Source organism: Carlito syrichta, unplaced genomic scaffold, assembly GCF_000164805.1.
Source record: "Carlito syrichta isolate Samal-C Ts95f unplaced genomic scaffold, Tarsius_syrichta-2.0.1 Scaffold311436, whole genome shotgun sequence".
Lineage (NCBI taxonomy): Eukaryota > Metazoa > Chordata > Mammalia > Primates > Tarsiidae > Carlito > Carlito syrichta.
Genome location: NW_007255532.1, coordinates 94,628 through 122,405, shown reverse-complemented (window position 1 = coordinate 122,405; position 27,778 = coordinate 94,628). Strand labels below are relative to the sequence as shown.

The 27,778-nt window shown below is 44.2% G+C and overlaps 1 protein-coding gene across 1 annotated transcript in view; it reads right to left on the bottom strand.

Moving 5' to 3' along the window:
• Positions 1-27,778, bottom strand: part of LOC103271204 (protein shisa-6 homolog) — a 159,858-nt gene that overhangs the window by 112,317 nt on the left and 19,763 nt on the right. Inside the window, exons 5-6 of the mRNA XM_021717878.1 lie at positions 27,378-27,778; positions 4,556-4,716 (exon numbers count right to left, since the gene is read on the bottom strand). Coding sequence (XP_021573553.1) covers positions 4,556-4,716; positions 27,378-27,778 — 562 coding nt within the window. The remainder of the gene's footprint in view (positions 1-4,555; positions 4,717-27,377) is intronic.

Genomic DNA, 27,778 nt, shown 5'->3' with positions numbered 1-27,778 from the left:
CCGCAGCCCTCGACTGCTGGGCTCTGGCGATCCTTCTGCCTCAGCCTTCCAAGTAGCTGGAACTACAGGCGCACGCTACCACGCCCAGCTAATTTTTTTGATTTATTGTAGAGATGAGGTCTCGCCTGCCCAGGCAGGTCTCAAACCCGCGGGTTCAGGCAATCCTTTCTTTTTATTTTAGTATCAGCGCCCAGGTCTTACTACAGCCCAATTAAATAAAATATCTGTAGATGAGGACAAGGCATGAACATTCTTAGAATTTTCCACACAATATCAAGTGCAGCCAGGGCTGAGAATCATGGTGCTAGCAGAGTCTTCTTCAACTTTAATGTGTGTATAAATCCTCTAAAGATCTTATTAAAATGCAGTTTCTGATTTAGTAGGTCTGGGGAAGAGCCCTTGCAAGATTCTGCATTTCCAACAAGCTCTCATGGGATGCAGTCACTGCTGGTCCATAGCCCACACTTTGAATATGAAGGGTCTATATAAAGCCAGATTCCAGGGGTGAGGGGATAAAAGCAGGTTTCAGTGGCTTTCTATGTTCAAACTAAGTGTCCATTATGGAGTTCCCTTTAAAGCTGGAAACGGGCTTCCTGGAAGAGTTACAATGAAAGGCTCGTAAGAGAAGGGGAAAGAACTTTTCTGTAATATGGAATTAGAAGCTTCCATATCTAAGAAATATTACAGGATTCATTCCCTATTATGCATTAAAGTATGTAGCACATAATAAAGTGTTCAATCTATGGTAACTGTGTTATTGTTTTTATTATTACCAAAGAACCCTCACTCTGTTCCCAAACCAAACAAGCACGTGCTTTCAACATCCAAAAGCCTGACCTAGCCCCACAAACCACTTTCATTCCCAGAGGACATGCCTCAGTCAGGAGTCAAGCACAGGTGGGCTTGCGTCCAGGGACTTTCATTACAGACACAACTCCTGGGACCCTGCCTGGTGTAAGGACACCAATGCCTTGCCAATGGTTCTCTCATTCGTTTTATTTATTTTCCTTGAGTTTCCCGCTGGTTGTGTTTCCTGATCACGGTTAATGGTGAGTATTCGTGCTATGTGGGGATATGTCATAAGAGCTTTACTTGGTTTAACTCATTATACCCTTAAACAGCTCAAGGCCACAGGTATTATTAGCCCCAGTGGCTGATGAAGAAACTCAGAAAGGTGAAGAAGCGTGCTCTAAGCCACAGACATATTAAGTAATAGGGCCAAAACGCAAACCAAGAAGGATATATTTCAGAGCCCAAGCTTTCCCAGTGCTTCTCAGACTTTAATGGCTAAGTGATTTCGTTAAAATTCAGGTTCTCATTCATCAAGAAAGGAAGAGCCTGAGAGTGTGCATTTCTCACAGACTTGCAGGTGATACTGATGTGGCTGACCTGACGACAGCATTTGGAGTAGTAAAGCTACTCATGTGCTCTGGTGCCTCCTGAAATTTCTGAGTATCTTCCTTAATATCCCCTAAAAACTCGTGCCACTGTACTCCTACACTTAGTGGTCTGTTGATTTGATGAGTAACAAAAATCACAGTAAATTTCCACTTTGTTCTGTTTAAACTTCTGCTCAAATTGCAATATTTTGTGGCAAAGGATATCAGCTATTTGGAAAAGCATTGTGTCCATTATAAGTTGTAGAAGTTGTGGCTTGTAAAGAAATTGCTTTTAAATGTAAGTGTCACAACTGAGAATGATTTCTGGGCCAGGAAACAATTCCCATCTCTAAAGGCAAAGCGGAGGGTTCCAATTTGAGAAATACAGCAGCAGTGGGGGAAGGGGAAAGGGAATTTCTTAAAACACAGAAGTGAATCATGTAACTGTAAGCTTTTCTTCTCAGCTCACCAGAAGAGAGGATGTATATAGAAACCAGAAGAAATGACAAATCTTCCTGCCCAGTGAAGGGTATTTAAGGGCAAATCAAGACTGTCCACCTAATCAGTTTGGATTCAGTGGTGGGGAACTAGCTCACTTTTCAATGAGACAGAGAAAATTCATGAAAAAAGGGGAGAAGACACACAACCAGGGGTGCTTCGGGAGTTCCAGAGTCGCAAGAAGCTTCTGGAGGACACTGACTTCAAACTATAATCTTTAGGAAAACCAATATGCCCTACCCAAAGTTGGTGATAATACCAAAGTTAGATTAAACAGTAACCAATGATCATAAAGATTAGATACAATGGTGCTATTATGCAAGTCCCATAGCCCAGTGACTCTCAAACTTTGCTCAAAATTAGAATCACCTGGGAAGCTTTAACAATTTCCCGATCTTCCCACCATTATCAGGCCACAACCCCACATAAGTAAAATCACAGTCTCTGGTGGTAGGGCCCAAGAACCTTAATTTTTGAAGCTTCCCAGATAATTCCAATGTGTAACCAAGTTTGAAAACGACTGGCTTAGGCTTTCAGTATGTCCACTCATAAAATGAAGGAGTCCTTCTGGATCAGTGACTCTTCACCCTGGCTGCATATTAGAATCACCTTAGGGGGATTATTAAAAATACTAATGTGCCGGGCTCGGTGGCTCAGCCTGTAATCCCGCGCCTTTGGGAGGCTGAGGTGAGTGAATTGCCTGAGCCCGCGGGTTCGAGACCCGCCTGGGCAGCGAGACCTCATCTCTACAATAAATCAAAAAATCAGCCGGGCGTGGTAGCGCATTCCTGTAATTCCAGCTACTTGGAAGGCTGAGGTGGAAGGATCGCCGGAGCCCAGCAGGTCGAGGCTGCGGTGGCCGGGAGCGGCCATTGCGCTCCAGTCTGGGTGACAGAGTGAGACTCCAACTCAAAAAAAAAAAAAAAATACTAATGTGATGCCAGCACCATCCCTAGAAATTCTGATTGATCTTTAAAGCCCAGACATCAGCAATTTTCAGAGGTCCCCAGGGAATTCTAAAATGCCCCCAGGTGGAGGTCCACTGGTCCAGATGTTTTTGCAAAGATTCTATTGCTTGCATTTTAAGAATCTATGGTATTGAAACTGAAAATGCATCTTAGAATTTTGTAAAGGTGGAGCCTTCATCTTTACCTTTTATCAGAGATTTCTAACTTTGGAGGAGTTTGGATGAATCCCCTTAAATCCCCACCCAAACTGTTGGATGAAAATGAATATTTATATTTATGTATATATGTGGATATATTTTCAGGGGAGAATGTCCTCAGCTTTTATTAGATTCTCAAAAAATATTTAATACTACTATCTTAAAACCAAATATGTATTCTGTGACTTACTAAATTTAAGAAAATTTAAAAATGAGTAGAATATGTTTGATTTCAGCAGCACCTTTGCTATAGTTTTGGAGTTGGGACATATCAACTGCTACCTAGTAGCTGTATAGTTTTATTGCAGAGATAATACAAATACTTCTAAGATTCCTGTAAGAATAAATAAGAAAATATGTGTAAAATGGTCAGCATGTTTTTTGGCACAGATAAAGATGATATAGTCCATCCTCCAAAAATCGTAGGGTGATAGATGTGAAGATTTCAGATCCAAGCATAAAAGTTGAAGTTATCTCTGGGACTGGGATCAGTACTAGGCTATCTGGTAACCCTCACAATGAGATATGAATTCTCAAGAAGTATTTGTAAGGAGGCTGTCCACTCAGATATTTTACATTCATGTTCTCTACTGGGTAAGGGTATTATGGTTTTCTACTCCTGACTGTTGTTAACTATTTGCCTCGGTTTTAATCCTGATTTTCTTTCTTACTAACCACGTGACCTTGGGAAAGTTACTTAACCTTTCTATTCCTCATATAAAATAGAGATAATATAAGTATTTCTAAGATTGCTGTGAAGAATAAATAAGAAAATATGTGTAAAATGGTCAGCATGCTGTTTGGCACAGAGCAAGATCCCAATAAATATTTAGGTGATATTACTGTTATTACTGATGGTTCCATTATTATCAACATCTCAGTACCTTGTTCAAGTTACTAAACTTCCTTGAGCTTTATTTATTGATCCATAAGACAAGGGAAATAAGTCCTGCCATTTTTTTCTCACAGTGGTATAGTGCTGTTAAAGTAAAAAAAGTAGAAAGTATATTATCATTATATGGCAACTCATCATACATCCAGAGAATTTACAGAGCATAAGAAAGGGTCACCTGAAAATACAGACATTAATTCCCATCCTCAGGGAGTGCTCTTTGAGACTCCAACTTTTGAGCAGGCTCTACATCTAGGTGCAGTAATTTCTTGTCACATAACTAGCATCGTAGGCAGCCTAAACTTTCCCACCACATGGGCAAATGGGAGCCCATACTTCTTCATGGCTGCTGCAAGCTCCCTTTCAGGTATGAGAATTATACCATCCACTCACTAAATCACAGATGCCAGAAACTGCTAGCCCTCTTCCAGCCCAGGCAGCAATCTCTCCCATTCCAAACTATCCCCAGGGAGACAGTCCCCAAACTCTTTTGCAAGCCTGTGTGTCCACCAGAAAGCCCTTCATCACACCATGATCACCACCTGTCTCACTGGAGCAGAAACATCCTCGAAGCCTCTCACCGGCCTCAGCAAAGATTCAAGGCACTCAGCTCTCACTTACCTGGAGTCTGCTTGGCTGTACGCACAGGGGTGTAGTGGTTTTTGGAGGACGATCTGACCGGCGTATTCTCTTTGGGAGAGGTATCGATAGCCGAGATAGTTTCTCTTTCACAGTGTGCTATGGGGATTGGTCCCTGTTGTCTCAAGATGTCAGCCAGAGCCCTAAACAAGGAAGAAATCACACAGTGAGATTCACTGAGCAAGTGAGCACAACCACAAAAGGAGCCAGCGTATTTTCATAGGCCCTTTTGATTTACAGAGTTTCTGGAAGAGACACAGACACAGTGTTCAGTTCTCGATAGTCAGCTGCATCTGGTGCTGGTCTCTGTGGGGACACAGGGTAGAGATTACCATGCCTGGGGGTATAGACGCTAAAAGGCTGCAACTAAAATTTCTTTATGTAATTCATTTCACATCAGTGAACTCTGAGCCCTTTCAAAATACTAGTTTTTCAAATACCCACCTATGCCAGGCAGATATCTATAGTAGCCAGCCAGTGGAATGCCTCTACGGTGAAGGGCTGACACAGTTGGCCTCAAATTCAGCAGTAGGTTACTAATATCAGGGGATCATTTCTCCATCCAAAAACATACACCAAGCAGCATGTACTAGATACTGGAGACCCAAATAAGTACAACACACAGGCCCTTCAGTCAAGAAAAGGTGTGAATTTAGCGGCAAAGACAGAACACAGAGATAAAAAGATAAAAATCAGAACACATGGATGGTGCAGACAGTGAAGGCAACTGGAGTTTAGAGGTGGGAGCAATTACAAATGGAAAAAAATACACAGAAAGAAAGAGACAGGCGGAGACTCTGTCACAGTGGGAGAGACCCACCCCCTTGGCAAGAGGTCTGGTTGCCCAGAGAAAACAGCTTTTATTAACTCAACACCTAGCTTCAACAACCAAACATGCATTTACTGAGGACTCAGCATGCATCAGTCACTGCAGGTACAGAGATAAATAGGACCCAATTCCTGACAATTTAGGGGGAACCACTCATCCACCTGGTTTCAAACAGGACTTTCTCTGTGGGTGTGACTCGTGAGACACCCACTGGCAATAAGAAACAGAGACTCCCAGGGATGCTCAGAAGCACAGACAAGTGTGGACAAGCCACAGAAGACCATATCTGGATATTGTCACTTCAGTGCCAAGTTTCCAGTTTTCAGTGCACCCATGTTTTGCACAAGCCAAGTTATCTCCCCGGGGTGTTTTTGAGGGGTTGGGCCTGCCCATCTGAGATCTGGCCATTTCCAGACCACCCTGAGGCTTCCTTTGCACCAGGAGTCCAACTTTAACACTCTGCCCCCATGAAAAGTGACATCCATGGCAGTTTAAAAACGTGTCTGAGAGTGAATTGTTTTCTTCCACTACGCCGCCTCTGACATGCTAAATCTTCCTAGGAGAAGAGCATCAAACTGGTAATCTTATCATTTAGTGGCATTTATACAGCAATTTCAGATTTTCCAAATGCTTTCCCTTCACTGGCTCTCTTTTCTCTCAGCCTGTAAAGGAAGGAGCAGACATGTGCCACCACCTCCATTCACATCAGTGGAACAGGCAGACAGGGAGAACACAGAAGTACTGGTCTGGTAAAGTCAATCTGGGCAGACATAGGGTCCAGGTCCAACACCCAACATTCAGGTATTTTTTTAACCACCTATCCATGCAAGTCACCTAGGTACCTTTAGTCCTCTGATTACCAAAGACATATTTATAGCATCTTTCCATCTACCAACTTACAGCAGTGAGTTGTAAGTTACAACAGACATATAGGCCAATGGAACAAAACTGGGTGTCCAGAAACAAACTAATATACCTATGTTCAATTGATTTTTGATAAGGGCACCAAGATCATTCAATGGGAAAAGAATAGTTTCTTCCACATACGGTCCTGGGACAACTAGGCATTCACATGCAAAAGAATAAAGCTAGATACTTACCTCACATCATATTAAAATTAACTAAAAATGGACCACATATCTAAATATTAGTCCTAAACCTATAAACTCTTAGAAGAAAATATAGAAGTAAATATTTGTGACCCCAGACATGGCAATGGTTTTTTAGATACAATATTGAAAGCATAAGCCACAAAAGAAAACATAGATAAATTTAAAACATTTGTACATTAGAGGACACCATCAAGTGAAAGATAATTCATGGAATGAGAAAAATATTTGCAAGACACATATCTGATAAGAGACTTCTATCCAAAATACATAAATAAATCTTACAACTCAACAATAAAAATTTTTCAAAGCCAAACAACTCAATTTTTAAGAAGGCAAAGGATTTAAATAGGCATTTCTCCAAAGAAAGTATGCATGAAAATTGGGTCAATATCATTAGTCATTAGCAAAATGTAAATCAAAATCACACTGAGGCAGCCCTTCATACACACTAGGATGGCTATAACCAAAAAGTCACATAATATCAAGTGCTGGCGAGGATATAAAGAAATTGGTGCTTTCATACACTGCTGCTAGTAAGAATGTAATATAGTGCCACTTCTTTGATAAACAGTTTAGCAGTTCCTCTAAATGTTAAACATAGAGTTAACATACGGTCCAGGAACTCTACACCTAGGTAGTCCCAAAAGAAATGAAAAGATGTGTTGTATTCATGTACAAAGCTTCATCGCACCAGTATTAATAATAGCCAAAGGGTAGAAACAACTCAAATGTCCATCGACTACTAAATGGATAAATGAAATGTGGTATAGTCACACAACAGAATATTATTTAGTCATAAATAGGAAAGAAGTACGGGTACATATAACATGGATGACCTTGAAAACAACGTGGAAAGTGAAAGAAGCCAGTCATAAAAGACCACATTTATATAAAATGCCCAGTTAGGTAAGTCCATAGAGATAGAAAATATATTTGCAGTTACCAGGGGTTGGGAAGGGGCAAGCTAGTAGTGACTGCTAATGGATGCAGTTCCTTTTTGGGAGGATTAAAATGTTTTAGACTTGCCGGGCTCGGTGACTCAGCCTGTAATCCCGCACCTTGGGAGGCTGACGTGAGTGAATTGCCTGAGCCTGCGGGTTTGAGACCCGCCTGGGCAACTTGGTGAGACCTCATCTCTACAATAAATCAAAAAATCAGCCGGGTGTGGTAGCGCACACCTGCCATTCCAGTTATTTGGAAGGCTGAGGCAGAAGGATCCCCGGAGCCCAGCAGGTCGAGGCTGTGGTGGCCGGGAGCAGCCACTGCATTCCAGTCTGGGCGACAGAGTGAGACTCCAACTCAAAAAAAAAAAAATGTTCTAAACTTGAGTATGGTGATAGCCGCTTCACAATTCTGTGAATATACAAAAATCACTGAACTGTATACTATAAACATTAAGGGTGATTTTTACGGTAGGTAAATTATATTTCAGTAAAGCTATTACTAAAAAAGTACCTACTATTTTTCTTTCTTTGTCTTGCCTAAGTATTTGTTTTGCTTTTTGTTTTTGTTTTTGTGTTTTTTTGAGTAGGGGTCTCATTCTGTCACCCAGGTTGGAGTTCAGTGGCATAATCACTGCTCACCACAGCCTTGACCTCCTAGGCTCAGGTGATCCTTCCACTTCAACCTCTCCAATAGCTGGGACTACAGGTGCGTGCCACCACACCCAACTAATTTTTGTACATTTTTGCTAGAGATGAAGTCTCACTATGTTGCCCAGGCTGGTCTTGAACTTCTGGGTTCAAGCAATTCTCCCACCTCAGCCTCCCAGAGTGCTGTAATTACAGGTGTGAGCCTCTGAGCCAGGCCCAAGTTCTTACAGACACCTACTTCTCTAAAGCCTGTGAGGGAGAGTGGAGGAATGTGGTTAAATCTATTGCCTTAAGGTTGAATCTACATCAGGGGTTCTCAACCCAGATGATTTTGTTCATCTGGGGCCATGCAGCAAGTGTCTAGAGACATTTTTGGTTGTCATAACTGAGGAAAAAGATGGTACTAGCATCTAGTGGGTAGAGGCCAGGAGTAGTGCCCGACATCCTATAATGCACAAAATGACTCCCACAACAAAAAAAATTATTGAGCCCAAGATGTCAATAGTAGTGAGGATGAGAAAGCCTGATCTATGTCTATATAGTACTTGACAAAGCAGGTTTTAATACTCAATGCAATCTAGTTCCACAAATATCTACTGAGCACCAGGCCGGGCTATAGGAACAAGTAGTTTTGGAGGTACTAAAAAAGAGCATCTGAGAGGAAGGGAACTTGTCTGTTTATGGCATTAATACATTCTCAGGTCTTGACACTCTACCCAGACACTGTATCAACAAAGAAAGAAATGAAGATGGTCCCTATCCCAGCCTCATAGGGCTTTCTGCTCAGCATACACTCACCCACACTGACAGTTTAAATGGCAGATCCAGAGTAGATTGGTACCAGAGACCATTCAATGAGGATACAGCAGAGAAGAGATTTTTTCCAAGTGAGTTTCCTTTCCCAGAATGCAGAGACTCTCAATACCCATCCCCTGTGAAGCCCTGCAGGACACAGGCACTATCTGGGCCCCTGCTGGACAGCCACCATCCTGACGTCCATCAGACTTGAGGATCCCAAGAATCTTAGGACAAGTATGCCGCTGGAGAATGAGTTTTAATTGTGGGTTAGAACTATGTTCTATCCTTCTGTTCCCAGGACATGTGAGAAAAGAAGGAAATGACTTGCACCATACAATGTGTCCCCTTCTAGGAGAGGGCTTCAGAAGCCCAGTAGGCTGGGCTGAGCTGGGCAACACAGCCAAGGGGGAGAGATGTGCAACAAAAGGTGTTTTTCAAACAAGAGCTGCCCAACAGTTATCTGGGAGCAGGTAAGGAATGTGGTACCCAGGGAGATACTCCTGGGCTCCCACCCATGCCTGACCATTCCTCACGATCTGATCTTTCCTTTCCCAGTGCCCTCTGGCAGCTAGGAAGGCAGCCCTCATTCCTAGACCATTTGACCTTAGGAGCAGTCCCTCTGCCAGCTCCCCCTCCCCTTCCCTCAGCTTGGTGACCTCCCTCCTTGCTCTGGTTCCTCTCCATCTTCCATCCTCTTCTCTCCAGGGTGCTCAATAAATATTATTCTAATTCTGAAATGTGCGATCCTGGTCTCACCTAATTAATTTGGATGCGCCAGAGGAAATGGGTTAAGGCCTGAGCTACTTTTTAACCGTAGGAAAGAAAATTGGTCACTGAGGAACAGGGAAGAGGATTTTGTAAAAGAGCGGGCAGCAGCTTTCAGCCTCTGAGAGAGCAGCAGGGACTGGCAGAGAGTGGCAAACATAGAGAAAGGGAAAGGCAGGGACAGAAGTCAAGAGGGAAAGAGAGGAAAGGAAACAGGTGGAGAGAGGAGGAGAGAGCAGGAGATGAGGCCAAACAGACAGAAGGAGAGTGAAAGAGGATATGAAACTCCCAGCAAGAAGGAGAGGAGAGGTTCAGAGAAGAGAGTGAGAGAAAGAGACAGGGGCAAGGAGACAGAGAAAGGAAGACAGAGTCAGAGGGACAGACAAGCAGGTAAAAAGAGCAAGAGAGGAAATGAGAAACAGAGAATCAAAGGGAAATCCAGGAGAGGGGACAAAGAGAGACATTCAGATGGAAAGAGAGTCAGAGAGAAAGAGACACACAGAGATGGCCAAGTGAGGGAGTTAGACATGACACTCTGCCAGTCAAGGGCCGGAGCAGGGCGGGAGCTGCTCCACCCTGCCCAGGATTCCATCACCCAATCTAATTTAGGAATTTGAACTGAAGTATCACCCTAATTGTCTGGCTCATTCCAACCTTCCCCCATCTCCAACATGCCACTTTTGCTGCAATATCTGATATATCAAACAAAGGACTTCTTTTGCCTGAATTATCTGGATTATTGCCTGGGTTTGCTGTTCCCTTCTGCCCGTGGATTTCTTGGCTTTCTCGGATGTATGACAAGTAGAGGAGAGCAAATTAATTGGGCAGCAAATCTGATCAGGAAAAACAGTCATTGTGATCATTCAGGCCAGTAAACTTTTGGTTTCTTCAGTACTCAGTACTGTGTACTAATTGCCTGGATAACAAAAATACCATCTAACATTTGGATAGCACTTAATTTTTTGGTGTGTTCACTTGTCTTGTCCCATGAGATTCCCATCCTATCCCTGTAGCCTCTGCAGGTATTAAGACCATAATTTTTAGGAAGGAACTGAGGTGCAGACTAATTCCAGTACTAGAACATAATGGAACAGAGGTTTAAATCTGGGTCTTCTGACTCGAGCCCCAGCATCCTTCCAATCACTGGGACTGCCTCTTACATACATTTCACTTTCCTACAAATCGTCAGCTTTAATGAGTCCTCCTGGTCTCTCCAGCTGGGTCTGCTAATTTAGCAAATGCCAGCTAATATTTGGGCATGGAGAAACAATTAGTAAATGAGTGATTCAGGTCAACATCAATTATTTATTTCCTTAAAACCTTGGTTAATGTTGTCAGTGGTTCCAAGGAAATGAAAGTGTGTTTGAATTTCCCTAAGTGCTTAGTTATCTCAATGCCTGCAGGGACCAAGTCCAGTCAACATTTTGACATGCTGCCACCTGCATTTAAGACATGAAATCTTTCTTAAAATGGCAAAAAAAATTCCCTTAACAATAGAAAAATAAACAAAACCTTGTTCATAAGTTTGCTTCATAGTCTTGCCTAGTTGGAAAATTAAAGACTATCATTTATTGTGTGATTATTGTGTGCTAGATACGGGACCAAACTTTCACATGCATTAAATCATATAATCCTCAGAACAACCTTATATATCAGATGCTATCAGTAGCTCAATTTTACTAATAAGAAAGCTAAGACTTTTAGAGGTTAGATATCGCATCCAAGGTCACACAACTGGTAAGCAATGAATTCAGATTTCAAACATAGGTAGGTTAAACTACAGGAGTTGACAATATACCACTAGATTATCCATCCATCTGTTAGTCCATCTATCCCTCCAACATCTCTCCCTCTCTACCTCCCTATATTTATTATTCCCGCCCTCCTTCCCTCATCCCTCCATTCCACACCCCATCTATCCATCCTTCCATCCATCCCTCAATATACCTCCTATCCATCTAACTCTCTACCCATTCCTCCACCCAACACTCCATCCATCAATCCATCCATCCATCCATCCATCCATCCATCCATCCATCCATCCATCCCTCCATCCAACATTCCATCAATCCACTTTATGTTCTAACTATCAGTTCATTCATACATCTCTCCCTCCCTCTCCATTTATTCTTTCCTCCCTCCTTTTTCTCCTCCATCCATCCTACACCTCACCAATCCCTCCATCTAACACTCTATCAATCTATCCATCTATCCATTCCTCCATCCATCCAACAATCCATAATTAATCACATTTGTTTTTTCCACCTGCTATGGTCTCTGAACACAAGATTTTAGAGAGTGTTTCATCTTTAGGGGAAAGATCTATCCAGACCTAAAAACTCATCTGTGGCTCAACTGCTCAGTTCTGTTCACCTTAGTGAGTCATTAACATCAACAGCTTTGAAACTTTTTACACGATTTTAGCAGTCAATCTTTTGTCAAATGAAATACTGAATAGAACACCAATATACTTCACCAGACCTATGCTCAGCATGAGGCCAGAGAGGACCTAGAGCCTTGTTCTACCAAGCTTTTTCCTAATAGTCTACCCAGTAGCCTTCATGGAATTTCCATATTTAAAAAACAAATGTGGAAAAAGAGCAACAAATAAAAAAGTTGGAATTATTTGTCTCAATCTTCACTCATTGAATATATGGTAAAACTTAGGTCCCCACAAATTAAGTGAAAGAATCTAGGGCCCCTGAGTTCATCTGCTAAGTCTTTGTAATCTCAATTAATATGCCTTCCACGAGGACCCCATGAATACCACTGCTCATTGAAGTGGAACAATGGAAACCAGCCTTCAACCTCTGCCATGATCTGGATTTGGGGGCCCTATAAATGCTGCAGAAGGGAGAAAATAAGCTCAGTTATTACTCAATAAGTTGCTCCATGCCAAGAGCAAAGGAAACTGAATAGTTTAGAGCCCCAATCATGCCCTTTCCCCTTTCAAGAGGAGAAGGAAGAAACTGATATTGTTGGATAAGTATGATAAAAGGCCAAATTGATAAACTATTCCGTGAATAAGCTATTCTGGTTAATGTTCTTATTTGTAAGGACTAATGAGAACACTTATTTTTGAAGAACTTTCTAAAAGCATTCCTGCCTAATTAAGTAGAGTATACGGAATATAATTAATTTTTTGTTAAGAATTCAAGTTTCTTCGTGAGAGGGCCATCAGTCTAATCTTTAGTTCTCTTCACAGACACAAAACTAAGTAAATTGTAGACAGCCTGGGAAATGGAGCTGTTTATATAAAAACTTTAGGACAGATAATGATTGTTTCAGTTTTTTATTTCTTTACGTAAACCTCTGACAGCTATTTCTTTTGTAATTCTCCTAAAAGTAGAATGCAGATACTTTTTTTCAGCTAAATAAAGGATTCTTGTTACTTAAGTCCCAGGGAACTGAGCATTTACTTGACATTGACCCTTTAGGAACTTCAGCTGGTGTCCTCTTTAACCTCATCTCATGCTCATCTACCGGACAGTCAGAGTGCTTTTATTCTCTAAAATATGCACCCAGGACAATTGAAATGAATATATTTTTAATAAACATGGACCAAGGAGAATGGTTTAATTTAGTTCTCCCTATTCCCAGTTCTCTCACAGTCCACTTGAAAAACACAGCTGCTGGCTTTGTGTGTGCATAAGACTGCTCTCCTCATACAGAGAGGCTCAGAATGGATGTGGAGATCTCATTTGTTGTGTTAACAATGTCTGTGCATCTGCATTGAGCTGCTCTGCAGGTCTGAGTTGTCCCAGGCACAATTGAAATTCATCATGGCCAATAAACATCGCAGGACTCCATGAGAGAAGACAGGGCTTGCCCGCTTCATTCTTCAGGCAAGCGAGAAGAGTTGCTTCCTCCCAATGAGTTCCTGTCCTAGGGCCGTCAATAGATGACTAGCCAGGAGCTCGGTAGAGAGTAAATGTGCATCCCCCAGGACCCCAATTCATTCTTAACAGCACCATCTCCACATACTCCATTCCTTATCTCATGAATCATATAAATTCCCTGGGCCTTGGAAATTTGGTAGCATCAGTACCAAAGCTAGACTTTTCAGAAATATATGGAGTGTTTGTTCGAGAATTCATCGAAGACCTGGATGTGTCAGGTGCTGCTACCATTTGAAGCTGGGAAAACAAAATGCTGTGAAGATTTGTTAGCAGGGGCACATGACCAACCAGGCGCCAGATGAGTTAATAAGTGTACTCACATACAAAGTACGAATGGGCTGCTACTGCTGTTGTAACGTCAGTGGTGTTTTATTTATTTGCTATGGGCACAGACCTGAACCTATAGGTTAGGCAAATGCAGGCAGCATAGCCTAATGGCTATACATTGGAATGTAGGAGCCAGAGGGCCCAAGTTGGAATGCTAACCACTTAGGACACTGGTGACCATTAACTAGCTACTTAAGTGTCCTGTGGCTCTGTTTCCTCATTAAAAAAACATAAGGCCAACATAATAAGACAAAAAAAATGAGTACCTCTTAGGGTTATTATGAAGATTAAATGAGTTAATATTTGTAAAGTACTTAGAACAGAGCCTAGCAGTTAGTGAGCACTATATAAATATTTCACTAATAAATAAATCCAAAAACAATCTCCCGATGTCTACATAGGTTCAGCCTATAGGACCACAACAAAAGCAGAGGCAAGAGAAGGAAGTCTTGGCAGACTGACTCAGTTATGACAAATTGGCAAAACTCTTAGTATGGCCGGGGATCATCCTGGAAGAGACCACCCACACTCCACATTGTCTATTCAGGCATAAGGACAAAAATCCATATGGCCACACCTCAGTTTTTGCTGACCCCTGAACTTGGAAGCCAAGTGCAAAGAAAGTGTTCATTTCTTTCCATCAGGCTGTGGAGTCCTTCCACTAGTCTGCAAGAAAGCCTCAAGATGAAAGCCCACTGAAAAGCAAACAGATTCACAGCATGAGCAAAACAAATCAGAATTCTAATGGGACACAGAAGCACACGCAGATCAAACTGGCCAGAACAACAGTTTCCATTAAAAAAAAATCGGTTAATTTTTAATTCTTTCTTCCTCCCTCCCTTTTCTTTCTTTTTTTCCCTCCTTTTCTTTTCTTCTCTCCCCCCTCCTTCCTTCCTCTCCCCCTTCCCTTCTTCCTTCCTTAAAATAATTACAAATATAATTATCCCACACACAAATATAACCACCAGAAGAGAATGGCACACAAAAAAGGCCACCTTAAATCCTACTGACTTTAACTTGTTCATTCATTCATTCATTCAGTCAGTCAGTCATATTTCTTAAGCACCTATTTTGTGTTGAGTACTACTCTAGGCACTAGAATACAAGTCTGAACAACAGGTAAACACTCCTGTCCTCTTAACACAGTGGTGGGGGAGATGGATCCCTGCCACAACACTAACCTGCTGCCTAGGGCTGTAATCCAAGGAATTTCCCAGAGGAAATCTTCAGATCTTTAAGTTGCATTTGAATTGCTGAGATCCACATGTTGTTTTTGGCAATCTCATTCATGGTTTTACTACAGAATTTTAATTCCACTTCTAGGTGGACATCCTCTGTACCAGTGTGAAGGATGAACCATGTCATGTGAGGACAAACTCATCACTAGGAATGTTTTTACAGGAGAAGGGAAGATTGAATGTGAGCCTTGGCTGCTACCCTCAAAGAGATGTTTTGCTGTCTTGCCAGAAAAAGTATAAATTCTCTTTGGGTTACTCCAGTGAGTGGACCCTAGGCCAAAGAAGTCCATTTGGGCTCCTTAGGAAAATCAACTAGAACTGCATACTAATAAAGACGGGACTGTCTTCACAGTTGGCAGTCCCAGCCCTAGATACATGGGTGGCCACCTGCTATATGAAAGGAGGGGAAGCTGGTGCCCAGTAAGAGAGTCACTAAAATGCATCATAAGTCCCTTTCTACCAAGAGACTGTCTGAGTTGAACATGCTAAAAACAGGCATCCCTATGTGGCCACTTGCAGACAGCATTCTTATCTGAATGGAGTGTATAAGGATAATGCATTTCCTCCCACATCACAGAGCTGGTGCACCTGGAAGAACAGATGTGGACTCTGTCAGACTGAATCTTTCAAGTGAGCCGAGATAGGACAGAGCCAGAGAAGAACATGCCTCCACAACATTAGAGCCCACATCTCACAGCCAGGGTAACAGACAGACCAGAGAGGCCAAGGGACTTGTCCAAGGTCATGGGGACAGAAGGTGACAGAAGCTGGGATCCTCTTACCTTTTAGCTCAGCTCCCAGAAAATGCTCTAAGAAGGGAAAGATGGATGACAACCTCCAAAAATGAGAGGAAGAGGGCTTTCATAGACATCCCTTGAGAGCCACATAAGCAGATAAAGAGAGGGAGGTCAAAGTTCTTTTCTGTAAGGGGCAGGGATGCTGGCTAAGTGCCTCCTGCCACAACCTACAGTAGGCGTGATGCTGTCTCTGTAATCCAAACTGGTGTCAGGGACAGTGATTTATGAGCAGGCTCCTTAGACCATTGAGAGAGAACCACAAAAGAACAAAGGTGAGGCTCAAAGTCCTCTTACACCCCCTGAGATGGGATAAGTTGCCCAAAGTCTGCCTCCAGATCCCTTGCCTCTCAGACCCAGCTGGTCAAGCTTGTGGCAAGAACCAGTGAAGGGAGCCCAAGGTCATGGCATCATTCATAGCTTACCTGTTCAAAGACAAAAGAGAGTTGTTGGGTGCTAAAAACTCAAGAGGAAAAAAAAAATAAAAGAAACAAGAAGAGGGAAAATTAGCAGGATCCCCCAGAGGGAATTAAAAAGGGGATTTGAAGCAGCCTACAGTCAAGCATCACCAATTCAGTAGAAATAGCGGCAGGTTAATCCCAATCAATGAAACGAATGTGAAAATTCTAAAACACTTGAAAGAAAATGCATTTTTACTGCTTCCTGGGCCATTGCAGGACTTTAAACTAGACTAAGAAAATAAAATAAAATTGACCTTCGAAGAGTTACTTTATTGAATAGATAAGAATGATTTGTAATTAGCATGCCAATTGTCTACTAAGAGCCTGCTTGAAAACAATCCATCCTCCACGGTATATGTGCCCTGAACAATCTTTGCAGTCTTGTTTGAGCTATTAATCTGTTCATCGCAGATTTTTATCAGACAGAGAAAAGAAAAACAACTTTGTCAAGGTCCAATTTGGATAAATTTTGAATTAGCGGTGTCTGAATCAATGTGGCTTAATGAAGTTACAGCAGGAAACGTTCAAGAAGGAGAGTTGGAGAGATAGGAGAGAAGGAACATAACTCAACAGAAGTGAACAGGAATCAAAAGAGGGACAGATGGAGAAGAAGCGACAGTGGACAAAACACTGAAAGCCACACGGAGAAACATTTTAATGATGTGACTTAAAAGAGAGAGAGAGAGATGCGACAGATCCTTTGCTCAGTGGCCTGATATTCTTCAAAAAGGATTGAGGGTGGGTAAGAAGCTGGTTGTTGATTATCTGAGCACAGAGAAGTGTTGTTATTTCCCAATGCATAAATAGTCTTCCAAGCCTATGGGATATCATTCCTGGGAAACTTCAAGCAAATTTCCCAAGATGCAGTAAAAAGTCAGAGGGGGCTAACTATGGGTCCATCGGGGAGGCTGGAATGCAGATACATCCCCAAACCCAAGTGCTGGAGCAGTCTTAGGTTTTGGGCTGGCCTTATGCCCTGTCATTGCAGGGAGATGGGTTAACATAGCCCGGGGCAGTGGCTCAGGCCTGTAATACCAGCACTTTGGGAGGCTGAGGTGGAAGAATTGCTTGAGAACAGGCATTCAAAACCAGTCTGAGCAACACAACAAGATCTCGTCTCTACAAAAAATTTTTTTAAAAAATCAGCCAGGTGTGGTGGCACATTCTTGTAGTCCCAGCTACTTGGGGCTACTTGGGACACTGAGGCAGGAGGATCACTGGAGCCCAGGAGCAGAAGGTTGAGGCTGTAGTGAGCCATGATCATGCCACTACATTCTAGCCTGGGTAATGGAGTGAGACCCCCAACTCAAAAACAAAGAAAAACACAAACCTCACCCTTAGACAAAGCGGCCCCAACATCAGAGTGACTGAAGTCAGTATTCCCTACTAATTGCATCTGAGCCCGATCCCATTCCTAGGACTGAGGGAGAAAAATTCTCTTGACAACTCCCCTCTTGCTACTATGGCATCTACCTCAACCCTGCCCGATTCCTAGCAAAGGTCTGTATTCCTGGGACCTCAGAAAGGAGAAGACCGATGGGCTCTAGAAGCGTCTCTCAGGTGTCACCCCCACTTCCTGCCAAGCCTTCCACAGTTCAAATTCCTCCCACTGGAATGGCAAGGGCAAAGGAAGAGAGAAGAAGTGGCTGTTTGGGTGAAATTCACGCTTCCCAGAAGAGGACATTTGGCTAAGGGAACAACGAATATGTCCAGAGGACAGATGTCCTAAGTAATGAGACTTTAATGCCGTAGCTAATGGGAACAGTACACGAGACCAAATGCCAAAAAAGCAAAGAATAATGAGAGTGTTTGTGAATCCTGCAGAAAGCAGTGACTCTCCTCCCAAACATCAGGGAACAGGGCCAAGGTTCTAGTTACCCAGAGTCTCGCTGGGACTCCTGCTTCCATGGGTCTCAAGATGGGGACAATGGCTTTAGGCAGGGAGGGTCCAAGAATTCTTCTGCCCCTGTGACTAGGAGTAGGCACGAGTCAGGAAGGGGAAAGGAGGCTGATAATGGTGCTCAGGAGCTCTGGGTCCCTGGAGCAGTCTGGTGAAATGGTTTCCACACCCACCTCAATCACAGGTGGGTTCAGATTCTCAGCAGCTTGGCTACTGCCCACCGCCCTATGGTAACTGCAGATAGAGGCCCGTGGCTGACTTCAGCTGCTAGAGAGTAAAACACAGGTGTCCCACAATTCCTTCCTTCCCGTGTTCCCTTCAGGATATGAGAGTACCAGACATGAGAGTACCAGAAACAGAGAACCATGGAGAAAGTGCAAATAAGAAGCACAGCAAAGAGAATATAAACGGGAAAAGAATAAAACCAGAACAGGAGACCAGAAGTGAGCTGTCCAAAATTCTGTCTTTTATGTACAAGGCTAGAAATTATAAATGGGATGGGGTGGGGGCATCATAAGAAATGGAGCTGTTTGTGAGCTGTACATCTCGGTCATTAAAACGAAATAGCCCAAGGTCCACCTCTCTCCCAAATCACATCTTTCCTGCAGCACTCCTTCTGTAGCTCTCCTCACCACTCTCAGGAGTCAGGACTCATGCAAAACTGCCCAGGGGTTCTTTCAATACTGTCAGGGTTTGTATTTGTTTTTTCCTTAATTAAAATCAGAATGTTTTGGTTTTTGTTTCACATTTCTTCTGTATTGCCTTCCCTATCCTCAGCCAGGATAATCTATTCTTGAAAGAGAGTTCTTTCACTGCCTGGGCATCTCCCTGCCCTGCATACAATGGAGGTGGGGACCACTGGCCTGGCTCTGCAGTATGCTGATAGGTACTGCAGTTTATCCTCCCTGTCCTTTACTGTGATAACCCATCACAGGACATGGACAGGTGGGCCTTTGCTTTCTTAAGTAGTCTGAGTATCCCTGACCCCTTTACATTTAGGGAAGTAAAAGCCAGCTGCCTGTTGGACCCCAAAGGGAGATGAAAAACAGCAAAGTACTAGCCATGTGACCTTGGGCAAGTTACTAAGCCTCTCTGAGTCAGTTTCCTCATCCATACAATTGACTCCTATCCTCAGAGGAGTGATGGAAGGATACAGGACATTGCTACAAAACAAGGTCTCAAGCACGGCCCTCTTATGAGTTCTCTACCACCCTCCCCATTGCTTGAGTCTCCATCTAACTGAGATCACAGGTCCTCCATAACTCCGGCTCTCTGGGGTGACCCAGGTGATAGCATTGTATCAGCCTCTGAGACACAGAGCTCCTATCATCCTGACACCTGAGCAGAGTTGAGGAGAACTTCTCAGTTTCACAGCAAGGCTGACAACTCCCAGAATGCCCAAGACTGGCCTTTAGGGGGTCAACATGGCCAAAAGTTCTTCCCTAGCCCATGCTGTAGGAACAACACAAATGCCCAGCCCTTTGCCACCTCCTAACTTCTGACTGAGATGCAGGAATGCCATTCCACTCTCAACAGCACAGGCGGCTGCTTGCCCACCTGCTGCTTCCCCACCTGCAAATGCTGCATCTGGTGGCCCTTACACTCAGCCTGCCCACCCTCACTCCATTTCTGTGATCAATCTCATTTAATGAATGTACACTTGGGGTTAGAGTGAGGAACAGTCAACGCACATTAGGAATCGGTCAGCAGTGCTTGCTGGCAGCCTCATCTTCCTGGTGTTACAAATGTTTCTTCTTCATCTATGGCTGTCTGGCCCAAACAGTGACCCCATCTGAATGCAGAATTGCAGAAATGACAGCCCTGGGATAGGAAGTGGGGGGCACACAGAGAACACTCAGGCTCTGACATGCCTCACTGCATATATCCCAGAAAGTTGACTCCCTTTACCCTCAAACTAGGAAGCCAAATTGAACTGTCTATTGTCTCATGCATAAATGTGGGACATGCACTTCTACCTCCCCCCACCTTTTGGGCAGTTATGTGAAATGCTTGCTGGAGATTCAACTCCTTTTCTCCCCTTTCCTAACACCACCCCACCACCACCAGCATAGCACATGGACATAGCATGAAACTGAATTTCTTAAGGCCAGTAATTATCCTTCCATGTGAGGAGTGGCCCCTTCAAAGTGGTCATCGTGGATTGTCAGGTACTCCTGGGCAGGGCTGCCATTCATTGCTCTCTGAAATACCTCTTCTGGGCTCCTGCCTTCAGAGACAGCTGACACGGCTCCTAGAAGAGCAGATCTCATTTCTGGAGGTGCTCTTGGTTTCTGATCACCTATTTCATTCATCGAACTCAGCCCCATGACTTATCACTGCTTACAACAATCAAATCTACCCTAGGAGGAGAAAAATATGCTACCGTTACGGAAAGTCAAAATGACATGCCATGGGCTCCCAAAGTATTTCCAAGAGAGGAACTGTGGAAACATTTTCCAGAGAAGAATCAGCACGCAATCTCCCAAGGTGATTGCTTGGAAAGATGACACATTAGGGCATGTACACCCTGATTCTTTCAAAGGAAGAATGAGGCACATTACAGGCAAAGCCCCTAAACTGCATGCCACAGAGCTTACTTTCACATAATAATTAAACCCAAATTTCTGGCTTCATTAGCCTGCAGTATCTCAGCCCACAGCTGAGAAGGGCACAACTGGCACCAGTGAATATGCCTCTGTGGCTCACAAAGCTACTTATATGTAAAGGCCCACCCCGGAGGATAACCCTGAAATCACACATACAAGGCCCCTGAATGACTTCAGGTCTTCGGCCTCTGGCAAAGCTGAACCACATTCATCTGGCAGATCTCAGCATTTCCACCCATCTCTGAGAGAGAGAGAAGGCATTCACGGCCCAAATTCTTAATTAAAGATTTCTGTCCACAGTTTTGTTCAGTGACTCCTTGCCCGGGTCTATAACTCTTTGGCTTGTGCTGTATTTTCCTTCTTCAATGGTCTGCATCACTCAGATCTTATTAAAGGATTATGCTTAGATAAGGTGATTGCCCTTTAGAAAGGAATGTGGGGGGGGGGAAACCTGCAAAAGGACCAGGTAGATCAACAGAAATCATTTTAGTGAATGGAAACACTGAGCTAGGAGAGGCTAAGGAAATGTAGGAACAAAAGAGAAAGGAGAAGACTAATACTCACATCTCCCAGTTATTCTGTGATGACTAAGAAAAGTAAAACAGAATAGATTTTCATGGACTAAGACAAGGCTGAACACCAGGACACAAAAGCCCTGGCTTATAGTCTGACTGAGGTCACCCACTCACTAGCTGGAGATCCTTGGCACTATGATCTAGACTCTCTGGATTTCAGTTGCCTCACTTGTTAAATTAGGGAGCTTGATTTAATGAATTACTTGCAATAAAAATGCTATGATTCCATAATAGATAATCAAAATAATAGAATGTACTACCTTGCCTTTTCAGAAGATTTTGGTTTCGCTTCTAGAGATTTTTTTAAAAAGAAGAAAAGAGTGTTAGCAATGTGTCCTGAATGGTTTTAAAATTAAGCCTGTTCAAGGCTCAAGGCCCAGGGAATGCAATCCTCTGAGGGTTTGCTGGTAAACCTTTCCACCCAGGCCTCTTCTCCATCTACAATATCTGCAAAGAAAGACACTAGAAAGGTCAGGCCATAAATGTGACTCAGAGGAAAATAATGGGTTGGAGTGTCCCAAGATAGAGAAAAGAGAGGGAAAAAGTCACAACAGAAGATTTAAAAATGAATGTAGCCTAGGCTTTCATATATTCCATCAAAGCTTCCTCCCTACCACCAATCTGAGACATCTTACACAACTCCTGTAAGTTCAAACCATCATTCTGTGGTTCCACAGGAGATATATTATTGAGGGATCTGAGCAAAATTGTAAGATAAAGTGTACTTGAACTCACCATGATTTCAAAAATGGATTGTGTAGGATTTTGAATGAGAGGAGGCTAGCAGGAAAGAAGGAGAGTGACGGCCTCCCATAGCCAGTAGTAGGGTGTTAGGTTCAGCACATGGTAAGGATTCTCACAGACTACAGAAGGGGAGCCCAAAAGGTGAAACCTAAATACAATCCTGCCAGCCCCTGGAGAAATCAGGCAGGAGAGCTGAAAGCATGAAGCTTCTTTTGGTATAGTTTCTTTATATTCTGGATCTAGAAGCATGTCTGTCTGAGACCAGTGAATCAGCCTCTTTCAATCGGCCCACTTTTCCAGCTGTCTTAACCACTGCTTCCTACACAATTGATCTGAATCGACTGCACAGTCAATCAGATCTCTCATTCAAATCAGCTGAAAACAATGAATTGAACTTTTTTTCTCTAGGTGTGTCTTGGCAGCCTAGAACTGTGGGTAAATTCTTGGTATACTAGCAGTTGACTTCCCAAAATGTACATGTTCTATGCCTTGGGCAGGGTTGCAGGAGGAAAGAAAGAAACAGACATGCAGGCCTTCTGAGCTTGGATCAGGGTAGGAAGAAATGTGAAGACAGTGAGCAATGTGACCAGGGAAAATTGTCAAATGCAGGGATTTCTGAAAAGTATTTGCACAGCTGTCCTGCTAAAGCAAGAATGAACCCTGTTAGCCTCGTGTGTCAAAGGCAATACGCGCTTCATAAACTTACATTTTATAGTTTAAAACATATCCTGCCCAGGAAAGGTGAGCAGGGCGCATTTGTTAAGTGAATGCTTGCCTGTCTCTGCAAGATGAAACCAAACCCCCAACAAAGGGTGCATGAAGGTTGGGCAACACCACCTTGTCCCTTTAGTGGGGACAATCAACTTCGCATACAATTGCTTTCCTCTTTTTTCTTGCTTTGCTCCTTTCCTTCTTCCTGGAGCCCTTCCCCAACCCCTCCTCCATAAACCTCAAATTCTTCCACAATTTCCCTGCTTTCCCTACATGTACTGTTTTTCACTCAAGGAAAAAGGAAAACAGGCAAGCCTAAGACCTTCAGTCTAAGGCAAGATGCTTTTTCTTTCCTTCCAACTGCTACATTTGAAGAAAGAAAAAAAAGTTGACTCTCGGTTTAGATCAATTCATTATAGTGTACTCACAGTGCTTCAAAAAATGGAATGTTTGGGGTGATTTGACGATTCATCGCCCAGGAACCTAGGAAGAGAACTCAGTAAATCAGCCAGCAAAGTGGCCCTGCTACTGCAGTTACATGGCCTGTGAGGACAAAAAGGAGTTCTCTGGGTTTATAATTAATTTCTGGAGGGAGAAAAGAATGGAATAAAGCATTCCCTTGACTCAAAGATGAAGGACCCTTTTGAAAAGTGGAGGAATCAGCTCCTAATACTTTTCCTTTTTCCTGAGGATACCCACCCAGGCTTTACTTTCCACACCCCTAAGTCTCCCCCACCACCACGCCGCCCACATCCCTTCATCCCCTCTGACCCTGCTCACAAGCAGTGAGAGGACCCAGGGCAGCCTGACTTCACCAACTGCGTCTACAGCAGCCTAATTGTTTCCTGACCCATCTGTTAATTAGCCATTATAAAAAGCCACACAGTTCCTCCCTCAGAATGATTCTTATCTCAAAGACACTAATGAATCAACTCAGGGTGAGGAGGAAGGAATAGGTCTGGATATGAGACAGCTAGCATGGAACTGAATGTCAAAAAAGAGCCAGACTCCTGGGCAGAACCCACACCCACGGAGAACACTCGTGGCCCCTCACTGAATAAACAGCTCCAAGGAAGCAGTGGAGAAACCACTCAGGAAATTTAAAAACCCACGGATGCCTATGGACAGACAGCTCGATCCTGGGCAGTTTAAAAGAGAGGAAAAGAAAGTGGAGATCCTGGTGGGAAATGGGGTTCATTAGGAAAGGTGGGCATGGCGACCCCAGGGTTCTCAACATCCAGCATGCAACACTGTCTTGGGTCCCTATGCCCATATCTTTCTCCTCCAGGGGGTTCAGCTGGCTTAGTCTGACTTGGTGCTCATCTGTTCAGATCACCAGAGAGCTAAAAGCTTCCCTTACAGACACTGACTTCTCACTCAGAAACATGATAGCAAGGTCTATTCACTTCTAGGAAAGACTAAATCTGTTCTTCCCTGCAGGAGTGGAAAGATGAAAGGAAGTCCTATGCTAAGGAATGTGTGTACATGGGCAGGTGGAGGGCTGTGTGTCCAGCCTGGGAGCACCGAGGGGAGGCAGATGGCCTTTTCTCTCACCCTTTCTTACACCCCCACAAATACATCTTTCCAAAGAGACCATTCTCATTGAAACTCCCTTAGACTCTGCCCCTGCTTGTTCAACTACTATCTTCAGGGAGGATCACAAGCTGAAATAAGCTCTTCTTTTCAGAAAAGAAAGGTCTTTGCAGAACTATTTCAAGGAATATGTACCAGGATGCACATCCTACTTCCCCCCCTTGACCTCTGAAGAGTAGACATTCTTCCTTCTCCCCATGTTCCCTAAGGAAAACTCATTACAGTGTAAAGATTAACCTCTTTCTCTATCACTCCCTCTTTCTTCCTACCCAAATTCCCCAACAAGACAGTCTGCACAAAAATACTCCCGAGAATGGCCGGCAAGCAATGGCTTCTAGGGTGTGAGCAAAGTGAGAGGTGTGGTGGTCACACTCACACCCAGGAGGCTGGGATCAATGTGTACACTCACCCTGACACGCCTTGGAAGCAAGAGACAGAGATGGGACACTGCTATGCCAGAGTTACACAGAATGGAAAGATGAGTTTCCCTGACCTGCCCAAGGTCACTCATGGAGTGTCCTGGATGGATCTCTTATACTCTGTCCCCCTACCTCCCACCCACACAGACAGGCATTGTCCCCTACCCAACAAGCACCAATATGATGGTTTCCAAAGCACTGATCAGGCAAGACTGCAGCTGCTGAAAGAGAGGCTGTGAACTGAATAAAATCAGGAGGTGAACTTGAGGGAGAAACATTCCATATTTGCATAATGTTCTGATGCCTGAAATTCATCTCCCTTCCCATGGTTACTTCTTTTCCAAGTGAGAAACTGCCCCAATAGTGTCATCATCAACATCACCCTAATTTGAAATAGGGAGTGTTCGTGTGGTGGGGAGGGGAAAAAACACCAAGAGGGACAGTGACCTCTCCAGGGTCACATGCCAGTGCCAGCATCCAAAGATGTCTGCTGTCCGCATCAGAGGACACCATCCTCGGTATCATTTCAGGCAATGACAAATAAGCTCTGTATGAGGCGGCAGGGTCAGGGTAGTGGGCAGCTTTCTCTGAATGCTGAAAGCAATTGCTCAGAGAAGGAAGAAATTCAAAGAAAGTTTTGCAGGAATCAACCAGCAAGAGGCCATGGCCAGAGCAGAAGGTTTGATGAGAGGACAGGGCCATGAGAAAAGACGAAGGAGAAAAGCCTTCAAGTTTGAGACAGAGGTGGACAGAAGATACGGACCAGTACATCTGCTTCAGGAAAGCAGCTGCCCTTGGGCACTTCCTTCTCTACTTTCTTAGATGAGCTAATTCTTTGCCAGATTAGACTCAAAGGAAAGAGTGCTTTGCCCTTAGTTAGCTCATGGTACCACATCCCAACTTTCCTCCATGTTTGACAGCCAGGACTGACATAGACTATTTCTCACACTTCTCCCAGCAGTGCTCAGGGCCACTCGAGACACAAGATGTGATGCTAAGTAAAACTGCACTACCTAAGAGATAAGGTGGGGGTGAAAGTGAGAGTGGTGGCACCTTAGGGTAATGAGAGAGGCTTATAAACAGGTCTTCTCTTGGAATCACCCTAATTCCAGCACCTGAATTTGGAGTACCCACCAGTTGTGGATTTGACTCAATAAAACCTGCCAGGGAGTATCATCTTTTCTTAACACCCGCAGTATCAAGCAGGAAAAAGAAAATCAGCGCTAGAAATTTCTATCTACCTTTCTTTCTCTCTCTTCAGCAAAGCAGGGGTGATTAATGTCCACAGCAATGAGGGAAGGAGGTTTTCAGTTTACAAGAATAACAAGCAGTATGTGGAGATGAGCTCGAGGTGGATAGGTCAGTGTGGGGCCTGCCAGGCTGGCTCATGCACAATGGTCTAGGGGGTGGTTGTGATTACCAGGGCGATACCCACATCATGCTCCAGAAAAGGAGGCGTTTCCTGGGGCAGGGTTTGTTCCCTGAAAGGGTGCTGTTGAACCACATCCAGCCATCTATCATCATGAGCGGACTGGAAACAGAGCTAACTCTGCATCCCCTGTCATTCCTAGAGTTCTGAAGAGAGGCTGGGTAGGGTTCCTATCATCCCCTTGACTTTGACTTCCCCAAGCACTCACTGGAAACCAGAACAGTGGTGGGGTGGTGTAGTGGGCAGCAGTCAGGGTGGAACCATGGTTGAGCATATTTTGAGCTCTTAGCATAAGTTTTGGTAGGAGACAAAGCAGGGTAAGCAATCAAAGATGCCCCACCAGGTTCAATACAGATAAAGAAACGTTAACTCAGTTCTGCCTATGGGGTTTAAAAGAACAAGTCCTCCAGTCTCAGCAGGAAAGACAAAACATCCCACTCGGCAGGTTGCAATGAAGAGACACCATCTGTGCTTGGTCAACATGGAATGGAGAAACCTTTATTCCTTCTTCCCGCAGGAGGCATCCTTTCCACACACACCCCCAGCCCCAAGGCCCGGGAACATCCCAGTCTACAGTGAGCCACTTGGCATTCTTTTCAGCACGGTTCCGACATTGGTCAGTTTTCCATAGTGAAGACGACACTCTGATTGGACTCAGAAAACTAACTGCCACAAGAGACTACACCACAGTGCGCACATGCCACGAAAAGAAAACACTGGGACCCCACCCAGGCTGACAGAATGTGTAAAATGCTTACGCTTTGGAACTCCCTGCACGCAACTCATTCTCACTTTGCCCTGTAAATCCCCCTACCACCACAGCATGGAGCCCGGACTGAAGACGTGGGGGGGGGGGGGGCTCTGATTGACTGCACGTAAAAGAAGCGACGGTGAAAGTCACTTGAGAGGGTCAGGGGGGGTGTGGTGATGCCCAAAGGGAAAAGGACAGGGAAGCCCGTTAGGAGGGCGAGGCCGCGGAGAGCCCGGGGCGGACCGCGGGCGGCGCTCTCACCTGTGGATGTTCATCTCCCGTGGAGGGCGGTGGGCCTTATCATAGGAGACCTTGGCGAAGACGCCGGCCACGATGACGAAGGCGATCACCCCGCAGGTGATGTAGACGGTGAAGTTGGTCTTGTCCTTCTCCGGATCGTACTTGTTCTCGGGCCCCGGAGACACCACCTTGGTGCTGGGCGTCTGCACCCACACGGGGCTCTGGTAGTTGGTGCACTGGCGCTGGTCCAGCTTCTCGTGGCGCTTCTTGCAGCAGAAGCGGTAGTAGCAGGTGCCGCAGCAGTACAGGTAGCCGCTCTCGCTGTTGTTGCACTCGAACTCCTTGTCGTACTGGCCGCTCACGTCGTAGTAGCCCCAGCACGTCTCATAGGTGACGGCAGCGCTGGCCGCCGCCGCCGCCGC